A 15,526-nucleotide genomic window follows, 5' to 3' on the forward strand; every position below is an offset into this window, starting at 1 on the left:
CTCACGGTACCAGGAACCTGGGTTCGATTCCCGGTTACTGTCTGTGTGGAGTTTGCACATTCTCCCCGTGTCTGCGGTGGTTTCCTCTGAGTGCTCTGGTTTTCTCCCACCCTCTAAAGATGCTCAGAATACGTTGATTGGCCACGCTAAAGTTTAAGTTTATTTATTAGTGACACAAGTAGGCTTACATTAACACTGCAATAAAGTTACTGTGAACCTCGTGTCAGGTGGTTTGTTGGGTAAATAAGTAGGGTTATGGGGATTGTGGTCAGTGCAGACTCGATGGGCTGAATAGCCTCCTTCTGCACTGTAGGGATTCTATGATATTTGATGGCCTTTGGAATAATCTGGATTTTAATTGCTCCACCATTGGTCTCATGGTCTATGGTCTCAGCTGTCAAGGTCTTAAGCTGTGGAATTCCTACCCTAAATCCCTCCACCTTTCTATCTTTTTCCATCCTTTATGATGTCTCCTTGAAATCTGACCAAACATTTTGACATCCGCCCCAATAGTTCCTTATGTACCTCGATGTCAGTATTGCCTTGATAGTGCTCCTATGAAGCACCTTGTATTAAATATGGTATATAAGTACAAGGTATTGCTGTTGAATGGATGCTGCAAAACTGCATTCTGATGAATATTTGACACTGTGACACCCATTACATCCACTAGAGGATGACTGTGCACACCATATGCTTAGACTGCAGCATTTTGTATACTGTTGAATTAAACAAAATGATCATCGGGCTTTGATTTGTGATGACAAACTATTTGGAGACTAAATGCTATACAAGAATCACTAACTTCCTTGAATCAGGAATGCAATTAACAATGGTTAATTGCAGTTGCTAAATTTGAGCAACATTGGCTATGTAGTTTGCAATTAAGTTGCACCATGTCCCTTTAAGAGTTCTGTTATTCGTAATTTGTAACTGTTTTGCCTGCCTTGGGAGTTGCTGATTCTCATTTGTTCTTTATTTTAGGAGCAGAGTACCTAATCCTCTCCTGTTAACATCGACAGAGGATGTTGAAGCCTATCTAAAAGGAGAGTTACACAGTGATCTCGAACCACAGTGGGGCTTTCCAATTGTAGGATTATTCAGCCCAGAAATGAAAAAAGGTACAATAACAACTCCAAACTTAGTTGGGGCTTGTTATCACTGACAGATCACTCTTTCTGCAAGGTCTCAATCCCGAAAGATATATTAATGGATATTGCATTTGACATTTTGAAGTACACGAATATTGCACTTTCCCCTCCTTTTGTAAGATGCAAGTTCTGAATCAACTTCGATATATCTCAATGACACCAACTTTACTTCTCACTAATCTCTTCAACTACACAACTGCCATTGTTTTGTTAACTAGCCATCAGTTCAGTATTGACCAGAAATTCTATGTTGCAAATCCCCAATTCAAAACTAAATATTTCTAGTGGCTGAGAGGAACAGAATGAGGAAACATAGTCCTAAGCGTAAATGTGAGAGATTTAGGGTATATTGACAAGACTGATATCATCCTACATAACTCCTGTCAAATCTTTCTTAACAATTCCACATGGACTTGATCCTAAATTCCACTCCCCTCAGCTGAATCCAACAAAGTGCAACATTTGTGTCCTGCTTGACATTGAACTTTAAACCTCATATTCTAGCCATCATCTGGCTTACTATTTCCATCTCTCCATCATGTATGTCTCCATCTGTTTCTCCACAATTGCTAAAACCCTCAACTACACTCTCACCATAACAAGCCAAGGCATCACGGGGAGCAACAAGGGTTGGACGTGAGCCGAAAGAAAAGTGGCAGAGCATGAAGTAAAGGGGACACATCCCCTCTCTGTCTGACCCCAAAAATCTCACCATCTCCTATATTGTGCTCATCCTACATATACTTCAACTTGTCTAAACCTGGCCTGTATCCTCTCCCATAATGAGTCCCACTCTCTTATTAACCCCATTTCCTGCCAGCCTCTACTTGGCTCATCATTTCCCACTGAGTTTAAAATGCCTATCATTTGTTTACCAATCCCTTCATAGCCTTGCACTTCCATAGCCATGCTGCGTCAATGATCTAGATGAAGGAACTGAAGTTTGCAGATGATGCACAGATAGGTGGAGGGACAGGTTGTTTTGAGGAAGCAGAGAGGCTGCAGTAGGACTTGGACAGGTTAGGAGAGTGGGCAAAGAAATGGCAGATGGAATACAATGTGGGAAAGTGTGAGGTTAATCACTTTGGTAGGGTGGGGAGAGAATTCAGAAATTGGAATCGCAAAGGGACTTGGGAGTCCTAGTTCAGGATTCTCTTAAGATTAACTTGCAGGTTGAGTTGGTAGTTAGGAAGGCAAATGCAATGTTAGCATTCATTTCGAGAGGACTAGAATACATAGAAAATAAGTACGGGAGCAGGCCATTCGGCCCTTCGAGCCTGCACCACCATTCAATATGATCATGGCTGATCATGCACTTTCAGTATCCACTCCCGCTTTCTCTCCATACCCCTTGATCCCTTTAGCCACAAGGGCCACATCCAGCTCCCTCTTGAACATATTTAACGAACTGGCCCCAACAGCTTCCTGTGGTAGAGAAATCCACAGGTTCACAACTCTGTGTGAAGAAGTTCTTCCTCATCTCAGTCCTGAATGGCTTACCCCTTATTCTCAGATTGTGACTCCTAGTTCTGGATTTCCCCAACATCAGGAGCATTCTTCCCATATCTAGCCTGTCCTGTCCCATCAAGATTTTAAATGTTTCTATGAGATCCTTTCTCATCCTTCTAAATTCCAGTGAGTACAAGCCCAGTGGATCCAGTCTCTCTTCATGTGTCAGTTCTGCCATTCCAGGAATCAGTCTGGTGAACCTTCGCTGGACTCTCTGTGGCAAGAATGTCCTTCCTCAGACTAGGAGGCCAAAACTGCACGCAATATTAAAGGTGTGGCTTCACAAAGGCCCTATATAACTGTAGTAAGACATCCTATACTCAAATCCTCTTGCTATGAAGACCGGCATGCCATGAGCTTTCCTCACAAATACAAAAGCTGAGGCTTTATAAGGCTCTGCTCAGCCCACATTTGGAATATTGTGAGCAATTTTGGGCCCTGTATCTAAGGAAAGATGTACTGGCCTTAGAGAGAGTCCAGAGCAGGTTCATGAGAATGATCCTGGGAATGAAAGGCTTGACCTATGAGGAGCATCTAAGGACTCTGGGTCTGTACTCGATGGAGTTTAGAAAGATGAGGGGGTTCTCATCGAAGCTTACAGAATACTGAAAGGCCTGGATAGAGTGGATATGAAGAAGGCCTTTCCATTAGTAAGAGAGACTAGGATCTGAGGGCACAGCCTCAGAATAAAGGGACAACCCTATAGAATCGAGATCAGGAGGAATTTCTTCAGCTAATGGGTTGTGAATCTGTGGAAATCATTGCCACAGAAGGCTGTGGAGGCCAAGTCATTGAGTGTATTTAAGATGAAGATAGGTAGGTTCTTGAATGGCATGGGGATCAAAGGTTACGGGAGAAAAGGCGGGAGATTGGGGTTGAGAAACATAGCCATGATCGAATGGCAGAGTAGACTGACCGAGTGGCCTAATTCTGTTCCTATATCTTATGGTCTTATAAGTTCAAGCACTCTGATTCTCTGATTTAGTTACCCAAATATGTTTGTTCTTCGTTTGGTGGCAGAGCCTTCAAATGCTCCCTCTGTTGCTCTCTTTCCCCTTTGATAGTCTTCTCAGATTCTTCCTCTGCTTCCAGAGCTACCAATTAGAAAGCAGTATCTGAAAAGGCCATGCTTCTTCTAACTTCTTTCACTCCTGTGAAATGTCAAAAAACATTTTATTATGTCAAAGATGCTGCATAAATAATTGTTGTTGTGTGCATTGTATTTAATGCTGATGATAACACCAATCTTTTACTTCCATTCTTAAATTTCCAGTGAAAGAAATAAATGTCCACTCCTAGGAAATCCCATGTAGTGTTTTCATTGTTACTATACAGAGTCCGTGTGGGATCATAACACATAAGCAATCTCTGGTGGTCAAGTTGCTTAATTAATTCATTATAACTTTTCACCTTTTTGACCTCATTTTGAAATCAGCTTTTGCATATGTTATACTTTAGAGATTCAGTGCCATAATGCCTGTCTTTTGTTTCAGTGAATGATTCTTTTATTGAAGCTGTGAATTCCCTGAGGGGCACAGTGGTACTGGGACTGTATTCTCACAAAGATGCTATCTATCTGTAAGTTATTATATTTCCCTTCTTTTCCTGTGCCTATGTTTTGTGATTACATGAAAATAATTCTGAAGAGCAGGAATTTTCAGCCAGATGTAACTTCAAAATTTGTTTTTGAATCTTCAACTTTTGTAGTCAAATGTTTCATAAAGGGTCACAACCCATGAAGATTCATGGACTCCATTTTATTTGCCATATTTTGTGCTAGCATAGACCAGTAGAGTCTGCCTTGCATTACCGTGCATAATTATTATTTTGTGTGACAGCAGCTTGCTTTCCTATAACATCTTATTGTAAAAATGTCTCGAGGCACTATGAAAATAGGGATAAGTAAAGGAAATTGATGACATTAGTTTATTAGCGAAGAGCAGTATATCTAATCATGTAAATTGAATACTGAAGTGCTGTGTTCACACTCCTAAACTACCAATTAGAGAGCTGCATCTGAGAAGTAAGGCTGCATAGCTTCGAAATTTGCACTGCTAGTTTGTTAATGGCAACTTCAGATCACTGCTCAACTCAGATCAACTCAACTCTTTTCGTTGATTTGCCATGAAACTGACTGAGCAGACTGTGAAATTAACAGACTAGTGGAAAACCCATGACTGACCAACTGGCCAATGATGAGACTAAATTGGGAAAGATACTAACTGACTGTAGAAGAATGATTTTGTGGACATGGACTCAAGCCCTCTTATTTACCTTTTTTGACCATGGTACACCTGCCCTTTTTATCTTATTTTCTCAAGTACTATCCTTATTTTAATCTAACAAAAACTTAAAACAATACTTTTTTCAATCTTTCTGTTCATCCAGCCTCCTTTACTGAAGGTTTTGAAACCTTGCTAATGTATGGACCTTGCTAATGTATTGAATTTTGACAAAATGACTGAAAGGTTCATATGGGTGGAAGGGGCTGCACCAATTGAGCCTCATTCTCTTGTCATTTGATATTTACGTGCATTTCCAACGGGTGTACTGATCAGGACAAGCGGGAACCTGTGAGGCTTTTTCTCTCCCTTACTCATGATGGTGGTCAACTTTATCATCCATACCATTAACACAGCCTAAACTAGCTAATTCAGCACCGACTGGAATTGAAGTGAGACCTTTCATTCTACTTTGCAAATGTTTGATAAAGGTAGTATGATCTGCTTTTACAAAGAATTGTTGAAGTCTTTTTAGTTAATAGATTAATTTACTGGTGCAATGTGATTTATTATTATCACACCTATTAGTATACAGTGAAAAGTATTGTTTCTTGCGTGCTATACAGACAAAGCATACTGTAGGTAGAGAAAGAAAGGAGGGATGCAGAATGTAGTGTTACTCTCAAGTTGAACTGTCAGTATAATTTGCATGTTACTGGAAGTAAATTATGATTGGTGAATGGTTCCACTTTTGTGGTTGCTCGTTCAATTCAAATAGTCAAATAACCTTGACAATTATTTTTTAAAAAACAAATCAATCTCCTTTGACTTGGCACGCAGGCAGTTACAGCCACTTTAGGTGAAGTAAGGGTTAGTGGCTGGTAGACATTTTTATCCTTTGTTTTCTGAACATTCTACACCTATTTTTACAATTTAATAATCCTTAAAAATATTCTGATGCTTGAATTTTACTGTCTCTTACATTTTGCTTTCTATAGGTACAAGATAAACCTTTAGCCCTCAAACCTAAGACCATTTCAACAACAATAACTTACTTTTATATGTGCCTTCGATGTAGTAAAACACAGAATTATAAAACAAAGTATGGCACCAAGCCGCATCAGGATATATTAAAATAAAAGCAAAATATTGAAGATGCTAGAAATCTTGAAGTATAAATAGAAAATGCTGGAAAAATCTCAGCAGTCAGGCAGCATCTGTGGAGAGAGAAACTGAGTTAACCTTTAGAGATGCTGCCAGACCTGCTGAACATTTCCAGCATTTTTTGTTTTTATTTCAGAAAATATTAGGTCAGATGACCAAAAGCTTGATGAAAGCAATAGATTTTAAGGAGTACCTTAAAAGAGAAGAGAGAGGAATTCCATATCCTTCAGCACCTTTGGTTCATAAAAGACTATTAATCTCAGATTTAAAGTTAAGAACTGATCCAGCACCAACTGCTATTTGTGGAAGGTCATTCTGAATTTCTGCCATCTCTGGTGTATAAAGGTTTCTCTAATTTTACTCCTGAAAGGTCCAGCTCCATTTTTTACGCTATGTTCCCCAGTCTTGAACACTTCAACCAGTAGAAATAGTTACTATCTATCTACCTTATCGGTTTCCTTTAATATCTGGAAAACTTAAGTTAAATCTTCCCTTAATCTTCTAAATTCCAGAGAATGCTACGCCTACTTTATATAATTTCACCACCTAATTTAACCCTTGATAGTGCAGCATAGATTCACTCCATCAAGGCCAATATATATATATATGTATATGGGGCATCATGGTGGCACAGTGGTTAGCACTGCTGCCTCACAGCTCCAGGGGCCTGGGTTCGATTCCCGGCTTGGGTTACTGTCTGTGCGGAATCTGCACATTCTCCCCATGTCTGCATGGGTTTCCTCCGGCTGCGCTGGTTTCCTCCCACGTCCTCCCAGGACGTGCTTGTAAGGTGCATTGTTAAATTCTCCCTCAGTGTACCTGAACAGGCGCCAGAGCGGGACATTAGAGGATTTTCACAGTAACTTCACTGCAGTGTTAAAGTCTACTTGTGACACAAATAAATAAACTTCAACTTTAAACTCTTCTGAGGCATAACACCCAGAACTGTGCAAATTACTCTAGGTGTGGTCTACCATCTATCCTCATGTATTCTGATTTTTGATTTGATTTATTATTGTCACACCTATTAGTATACAGTGAAAAGTATTGTTCCTTGCGTGCTATACAGACAAAGCATACTGTAGATAGAGAAAGAAAGGAGGGATGCAGAATGTAGTGTTTCTCTCATAACTAGGTTGTGGAGAAAGATCAACTTAATATGAGGTAGGTCCATTCAAAAATCTGATGGCAACAGGGAGGAAGCTGTTCTTGAGTCAGTTGGTATGTGACCTAAGACTGTTGCATCCTTTTTCCCGATGGAAAAAAAATGGAAGAGAGTATGTCCAGGATGCATGGGATCTTTGATTATGCTGGCTGCTTTTCTGAGGCAGCAGGAAGTGTCGACAGAGTCAGTGGATGGGAGGCTGGTTTGCATGATGGACTGGACTTTGTTCACGATTCTTTGTAGTTTCTTATGGCCTTAGACAGAGCTAGAGCCATTCCAAGCAGTGATTCAACCAGAAAGAATGCTTTCTATGGTGCATCTGTAAAAGTTGGTGAAAGTTCTAGCAGACATGCTAAATTTCCTTAGCCCCCTAAGAAAGTAGAGATGTTGGTGGGTTTCTAAACTATAGTGTAGAGGGACCAGAACAAGTTGTTGGTGTCCAACCTAGAAACTTGAAGCTCTCGACCATTTCCACTTCATCGCCAATGACGTAGACAGAGACATGTCCTCCACTACATTTCTTGAAGTGAATGACTATCTCCTTCGTTTTACTGACATTGAGGGAGAGATTATTGTCATTGCATCAGTTTACCAGATTCTCTGTCTCTTTCGTGTACTCCGTCTCATCATTGTTTGAGATCCAACCCACTACGATGATGTCATCAGCAAACTTGAAAATCGAGTTGGAGGGGAATTTGGCCACACAGTCATTGGTGTATAAGGAATATAGTAAGGAGCTGAGGACACTGCCTTGTGGGGCAACAGTGTTGAGGATATTCATGGAGGAGGTGTTGTTGCGTATCCTCACTGGTTGCAGTCTGTGGATTAGGAAGTCTAGGATCCAACTGCAGAAGAAGGAGCTGAACCCTAGGCCACGGAGCTTGGAGATGAGTTTTGTAGGAATAATGGTGTTGAAGGCTGAGCTGTAGTCGATAAATAGGAGTCTGACATAAGTGTCTTTGTTATCCAGGTGTTTCAGGGTTGAGTGTAGGACAAGGGAGATGGCGTCTGCTGTGGATCAGTTGCAGTGATAGGCAAACTGTAGTGGATCCAGGCAATCTGGGAGGCTGGAATTGGTGCCATGATTCGTGCCATGACTAACCTTTCGAAGCACTTCATAATGATGAATGTCAGAGCCACAAGGCAATAATCATTAAGGCATGCTGCCTGGCTTTTCTTTGGTACAGTGATGATGGTCATCTTCTTGAAGCAGATAGGAACCTTAGATCGATGTAAGGAGAGGTTAAAGATGTCTGCGAAAACTCCTGCCAGCTGGTCCGCGCAGGATCTGGGTATCCCATCCAGGATGTGGAGATGCCGGTGTTGGACTGGGGTAAATACAGTAAGAAGTCTCACAACACCAGGTTAAAGTCCAACAGGTTTTCTTGCATCTTTGTAGGAACTTTGTAGAAACCTGTTGGATTTTAACCTGGTGTTGTGAGACTTCTTACTGTGCTTACCCCATCCAGGCCAGTTGTTTTCTGTGACTTTTGAGAAGGCTGATCTGACGTCTGTGATGGTGACCTCAGATACCTGTTCGGCCAAGGCTTCCGGGGCAGAAAGCATGCTCCCTCTGACCTCTTGCTCAAAACAGGCATAGAATGCGTTGAGCCCATCAGGGAGGGGTGCATTGGTAACGGCGATTCTACATGCCTTCATCTTGTAGCTATCCCATCATCTAGAGGTAGAGAGTGGCTGGTAAGTATGAGGAGCTATGGGTGAGGATAAATGGACAAGGGTTGGCATTGGGTGTATGCAGGTCATGGGATAGGTAGTGGGGCATAGGGTGGCATGGGTTGGCATGGATGGAACATGGGGAGTGTGAATGGGTGGGGTGAGTACTGGAGAGCATCTTTTTATTTAAAAAAATCAATAACTTCAACAAAGTGCCAGGACACAGAGGCAGGCCTTCTGCCCAACCCACCTCTGCACCGAGCAACCTCAGCACTCATTCCAGGGGCCTCTGATTGAGCCTGTCGCCTCCCCGGAATGAAAATATGACTTTCTGGGACTCCTTTCCCAGGTTGGGTTGTCGGGAAATATCCTGTTTCTGTGCTAACAACCCAGGATTGAAAATTCAGGCCTAATGATAAAAGTTAAAATTGGCCCATGTTCACACTACATAAATTATGCACTCTTTCCTCCTGTCTCTGTAAAATCTTTCGACCAGTTCAGAAATAACTCATTGATTTTGCAAGTGTGGTTTGGAGCACATGTATAAATTATCCGTAAAGTAGTTTCACTGTTAGGAAAGAAAGGCAGAATCTGAAGGAAAATGAAATTATAATCTTCAGTTGCAAACTAATTTGTCGAGAATGTGGAGATATTCACAATACAATGAACTTTGATTATAGTTTTATGGTAAAGCCCTTAAGAGAATACTACCTTGTATCTTATGCCTGTTTGATACTTAGACTTTTCTTTCAGGAGTATTATTGACATTAGTCTGACTTCAGTGACTCCACAATATTTCCCACCTTTACCCCTACCTCCATTACTGCAGAAATCTTCATAGTTGTATTTGTCATCGCCAGACACAACTCATCCCACGTGTTATGTTCTGGCATTCCCACCCTGCATAACTTCACAATTTGTCCAAAACTCTGTCACACGTGTTTTGCCTTCTTCTACTTGCCAATTTTTCCATTTTAGCTGGCCTACAAACTTCCTTCACTTACCCCCAAAGAATTAAGTTTAACATCTTTATCCTTGTGATTGTAAACCCCATTCATATGTGTCCCATGATGTGTTTGCAGTCTTCCTCAGCTCCATCTCCCCGGCCAGATCCTCTGATCCTTTGGCTTTTTGTACTTGCCCATATCGCTTTGCCACACCATTTTTTGCAGGCCCTCGACTATTATAGGTCCTTTTGAAATTCCTCTCTAAAACTCTTGCTTTTTTTACCTATATCTTTGCATTTTAAGAACTTGTCAAATATTATATTTTAAGTCTAACTTGCAGCCACACCTCTTGCCTTTCATGGCTCAGTTCTTGCACAGTCTTCGGTTAGATCTATATCTATGTATGCATTTGCTATTAAAAGATTTAGTGTGTGTGTGTATAGACTTCCTATTTAACCTTCTGTGACCATGATTTTTGATGAAACACAGTTTTTAACACTGAACTTTTAGGATTTATGATTTCAATATTTATATCAGTATTAACTGGTGCCAAGTAACAGTGTTTTTGTAGGCTTTGTTTATGCTGTGGGTTGAATTCCTTGTATCTGTCACCCAAGACTTTATATCTTTCATCTGAAAAAAAATCTCATTAAAGCTTATTAGCTAATGAAGAGAGATTTTCTGTGATGTGTTCTTTTAGATCATCTGCAATGAGATGATGGATTTCACAGCTTTCAGCTCCTCTTTTTAGTTAGAGGCCTTGGATAGGGTGATTACTGGCTATCTCATAATCTAAACTGTTTGGCATTCAAAGATGGTCCTGTAACCATAATGAATGGTTGTTTAGCAGTACAGAACCTGAATATTGCTGAAAGGGGAAACATGTTGCTGAAGCATTTTCTCTTGTGCTCATCATAACAATTTGTACTAGAAGGAGAAGAGGAGTGCTGATTGGTTGGCAAATCAACTCTGATTAGCTGAGGTGTTGCCATGGCGAAAGCAGCAGGGTACCAGGTCTACTTTACTACAATATTTCTTTTCACTAGATTTGCATAAGGACTGGCAGATAGTGGATTTATTATTGTGTTCAAAACTTTAAAGCTGAATCTGCAAGTTACGGTTCAGTTAATAACAAAGGTGTTGTGAAAATTGTTAGATGACATTATACAGGGTGTTATCAATGTTTATATAAATAGCAGACTTGTTATAAATAGTTAACATGGTTTAAGAAACCATAATAAAGTCTCACTTTTTACTGAGAGTATTTGTGGATATAACAAAATTATTAAATCAGGAGTGTTCAGTCCCTATACTTCACCTGGATTTGACAAGTTATTTGATAAAGCTCTATGAGGCTTTTGAAGATTAGGGCTCATGGAACTAATTTTCAATTACCAACCTACATTGGGAATTGACTTAGATGTGGAGGCAAAACCTGTGTCTGAATCACCTTTCTCAGTGATCTATTCTGAGTCTCTGTTATTCTGGCTTCTTTTAAGGATAAATATGGAAATCTGTTGGTTCCAAATGATGTAACAAGATGTTTAAAAATGAATATTGCATATTAGAACAGAAAACTTGGCACCTAATGGATGGGCATTCATTGGCAATCAATGAAAAGGAGAAAAAATTGAATGTGATTGCTAGATTAAACACTCAGCCAGTATGAATCTGTTAATGAGGTTGAACATGCCTGTGGTGTATTTGATAAAATAAATCATTTGAACTCAGTACCTGTCATTGATAAGGTCACATTTAAAACCATGTGAGGTTTTGGGCACCCTACCTTCAAACCATTTCAAAGATGCAAGGCAGGGATGATCCTGTGACTTGAGGGTGTAGAGTTTCCACTGGGTTGTGCTGATATTTCCAATGCAATTCATCCAAAATCAATCAAAGCAGCACAAAAAAGTTACAGTACTTCAAGTACAAATCAAGTTTCTGCAATGTTTTGCACTGATTCAAAAATCATTGTGCCCCATCCACAAAACTGGCCACACCGCCATCAAATAAATTATTGTGGCACGTTTCTGCAAACTTTGCGCAAGCTCTTAAAATTCAGTTTTCATTTTGATGCAAGAAACTGATTACTATACACCAATGAAACTTGTAACTGATTCTGTATAGCTTTCAAAGTCCTTTTCAGTTACTAAAATCAGGCTTCTTACAGATGCTGAACTAGACGCTCATTCAGACTACTAATTTTTTGTGATGATCTCATTGTGGTGAACCATAGATGGTTACCACTATGGGTACTGAACCATAGATGGTTAGCACTATGGGTACTTGTACATATGTTACTGTTGTTACTGTTGGGGTGTTCTACCTGTTGGTATTGTTCTGTGGTACACTCCGGTTGGCTCCGCCTACCTGTAGGAGTATAAAGGTCACTGCACTGCCTAGTGACCCTTTAGTCTGGGATTGTATTGTTAAGCAGTATACTCCATTCTTGTTACTAATAAAAGCCTTTATTTCCCGGGTACGATCCAGCCTCCCGAGTGAATTAATTGCGCATCAATTTCAGTAGTAACAATTTTTGGTTGAAAAAAAAACCATGGAGCAAATGTTAAAACCCGATCGGCTTACCTTAGATCCGCGTGCAGCTGGAGCGTCGAACACTTTCGACCATTGGTTGAAGTGTTTCCAAGATTATATCGACGCCTCAACAGCCATTCAAAACGACGCCGATAGATTGCGGGTCCTCCACGCAAGGGTAAGCGACACTGTATACAACAATCCGCGATGCCCAAGACTACAAAGGGGCCATCGAACTACTTAAGAAACTGTACAACAAACCGCCAAACGAGATTCATGCTCGGCACCTACTAGCCACTCGACGGCGGCAGCCCGGCGAAACGACGGCACAGTACCTGCGCAAACTTCAGCAGCTAGCCAGAGCCTGCAATTGCAAGCCAGTGTCGGCGACCCAGTATATTAACGATTTGATCCGAGATGCGTTCGTGGCGGGAATCGGCTCATCCTATATTCGCCTGCGGCTGCTAGAGCAAGGTAACCTAGACCTAGCTAAGACGGTGGAATTGGCTGATGCGATGGAAACGGCCTCCAGAAGTCTTGAAACTTACCCCACCGACCACGTGGGAACATCGTGGCAAGTACAGCCACCGACTCAACTCTACCCAGCGGCTCCTAGGAACTGCGCGATCGTGCTTTCAACCTCGGACCTGACGGCGGCGGAAGCTCCAGGTGGCCCGCGGTGCTATTTCTGTGGATTGGCAAAGCACCCTCGTCAGCGATGTCCGGCCAGAACAGTATTTTGCTCCGCGTGTGGGAAGAAAGGGTACTATGCTAAAGTGTGCCGAACTAAACCACCTTTGAAGCCAAGCAGTGCGGCGTGTGACTCTCCAGGATCTGTCTCCTTGTCTCCGGCTTCGTCGAGATCTTCTACCACGTGCGATTCACGAGCGCCGCCATTCCTGAGGACGACGACGCAAGACACGTGCGACCTGCGAGTGCCGCCACTTTCAACGCCATCGACCACGTGCGATCCATGGGCGCAGCCATTTTGGTCGACACCGACCGCAAACGACCAGCAGGGGTCATCATCATCGACCATCTCAGCTGCCTGCAGTTGCACTCAAGTGGCGTCAATCATCCTGGACCAGGCCAAGCCTCACAGACTCGACAAGTCCATGATGGACATAAAGGTAAACGGACGCCTGATACATTGTCTGTTTGACAGCGGGAGCACGGAGAGTTTCATTCATCCTGACACCATGAAGCGGTGCGGTCTCCGAGTACAGACTGTCAGACAGACAATTTCTATGGCGTCGAGGTCCCGATCTGTTACCGTTCTTGGGCGCTGCGTGGTAAATCTAACGGTGCGGGGCACAGTTTATGAGAACTTCAGGCTCCTCGTGTTACCGCACCTTTGCGCTCCGATACTCCTGGGACTAGACTTTATGGTCCACCTGAGGAGTGTGACTCTGCAGTACGATGGGCCACTCCCTCCACTTTCAGTGGGAGAACAGCAGCCTCCAAATTGCCCAGCGCGCTCCACGTGCAGTCTCTCGACACTCAGAATCACCCCGCCATCTTTATTTGAGAATCTCGTGCCAGGCTGCAAGCCCATCGCAACTAAGAGCAGGCGTTACAGCGCTGAGGATCGGATCTTTATTCGATCTGAGGTTCAGCGGCTCCTCCGGGAAGGGATCATTCAACCGAGCACTAGCCCATGGAGAGCACAAGTCGTGGTGGTTAAAACTGGAGACAAGCCCCGGATGGTCATAGACTATAGTCAGACCATTAATAGGTACACGCAGCTGGACGCGTACCCTCTCCCGCGCATATCTGACATGGTCAACCAGATTGCACAGTACCGGGTGTTCTCCACCATCGACTTGAAGTCAGCCTATCACCAGCTCCCCATTCGCCCAGAGGACCGAAAATATACGGCCTTTGAGGCGGATGGTCGTCTCTACCACTTCTTAAGGATCCCCTTTGGCGTCACGAATGGGGTCTCGGTCTTCCAGTGTGCAATGGACCGAATGGTGGACCAAAACGGGCTACGGGCTACCTTCCCGTACCTGGACAACGTCACTATCTGCGGCCATGACCAGCAGGACCACGATGCCAACCTCCTAAAGTTTTTACGCACTGCATCTCGCCTGAATCTGACCTATAACAGGGAGAAGTGTGTATTCGGCAAGCACCGCCTAGCAATTCTCGGATACGTGGTGGAAAACGGGGTCCTTGGCCCTGATCCAGACCGTATGCGTCCCCTCCTTGAACTTCCCCTACCCACTAGCATCAAAGCACTGAGAAGATGCTTAGGCTTCTTTTCGTATTACGCACAGTGGGTTCCCAATTATGCGGACAAAGCCCGTCCGCTCATAAAGTCTATCTCTTTTCCCCTGGCAGCAGAGGCTCGCTTAGCCTTTGAAGGGATAAAAGCTGACATCGCGAAAGCCACGATGCACGCTGTCGATGAGTCCATCCCCTTCCAGGTGGAGAGTGATGCATCTGATTTCGCCCTGGCCGCCACACTTAACCAGGCGGGCAGGTCCGTCGCCTTTTTCTCTCGCACCCTCCAAGGCCCTGAAATTCGGCACTCCGCTGTGGAAAAAGAGGCTCAGGCCATTGTGGAGGCCGTCCGGCATTGGCGCCATTACTTGGCTGGAAAACGATTCATCCTGCTCACGGACCAACGGTCCGTGGCGTTCATGTTCAACAACACGTTAAGGGGTAAGATCAAAAATGATAAAATCTTGAGGTGGAGAATCGAACTCTCCACCTACAACTATGATATCATGTACCGTCCGGGGAAGCTCAATGAGCCCTTAGATGCCCCTGTCGCATGGAACATGTGCCAGTGTGCAGGAGGACCGGCTACAGGCCCTCCACAATGATCTCTGCCATCCGGGATCACTCGGCTCTTCCATTTTGTAAAGGCCCGGAATCTCCCCTACTCCGTAGAGGATGTCAGGTCGATAACTCGAAGCTGCCAGGTATGTGCTGAATGCAAGCCGCACTTCTACCGACCTGACAGGGCACACCTCATTAAAGCCACTCGACCTTTTGAAAGACTGAGTGTTGATTTCAAGGGCCCCCTTCCTTCGACAGATCGGAATGTGTACTTCCTCAACGTGGTTGACGAGTACTCCCGATTCCCTTTTGCCATTCCCTGTTCAGACATGACCGCTGCCACGGTTATCAAAGCATTGCGGGATCTTTTCA

The 15,526-nt window shown here is 43.1% G+C and overlaps 1 protein-coding gene across 5 annotated transcripts in view; it reads left to right on the forward strand.

Annotated features, from left to right (window-relative positions):
* The window catches only part of txndc16 (thioredoxin domain containing 16), a 120,772-nt gene that overhangs the window by 84,996 nt on the left and 20,250 nt on the right, over positions 1–15,526 (forward strand). For all 5 annotated transcript variants that reach the window (XM_078233930.1, XM_078233928.1, XM_078233931.1 and 2 more), the window contains 2 exons: positions 985–1,121; positions 4,154–4,238. In XM_078233930.1, coding sequence (XP_078090056.1) covers positions 985–1,121; positions 4,154–4,238 — 222 coding nt within the window. The remainder of the gene's footprint in view (positions 1–984; positions 1,122–4,153; positions 4,239–15,526) is intronic.

This window comes from Mustelus asterias, chromosome 18, assembly GCF_964213995.1.
Source record: "Mustelus asterias chromosome 18, sMusAst1.hap1.1, whole genome shotgun sequence".
NCBI classification, from domain to species: Eukaryota; Metazoa; Chordata; class Chondrichthyes; order Carcharhiniformes; family Triakidae; genus Mustelus; species Mustelus asterias.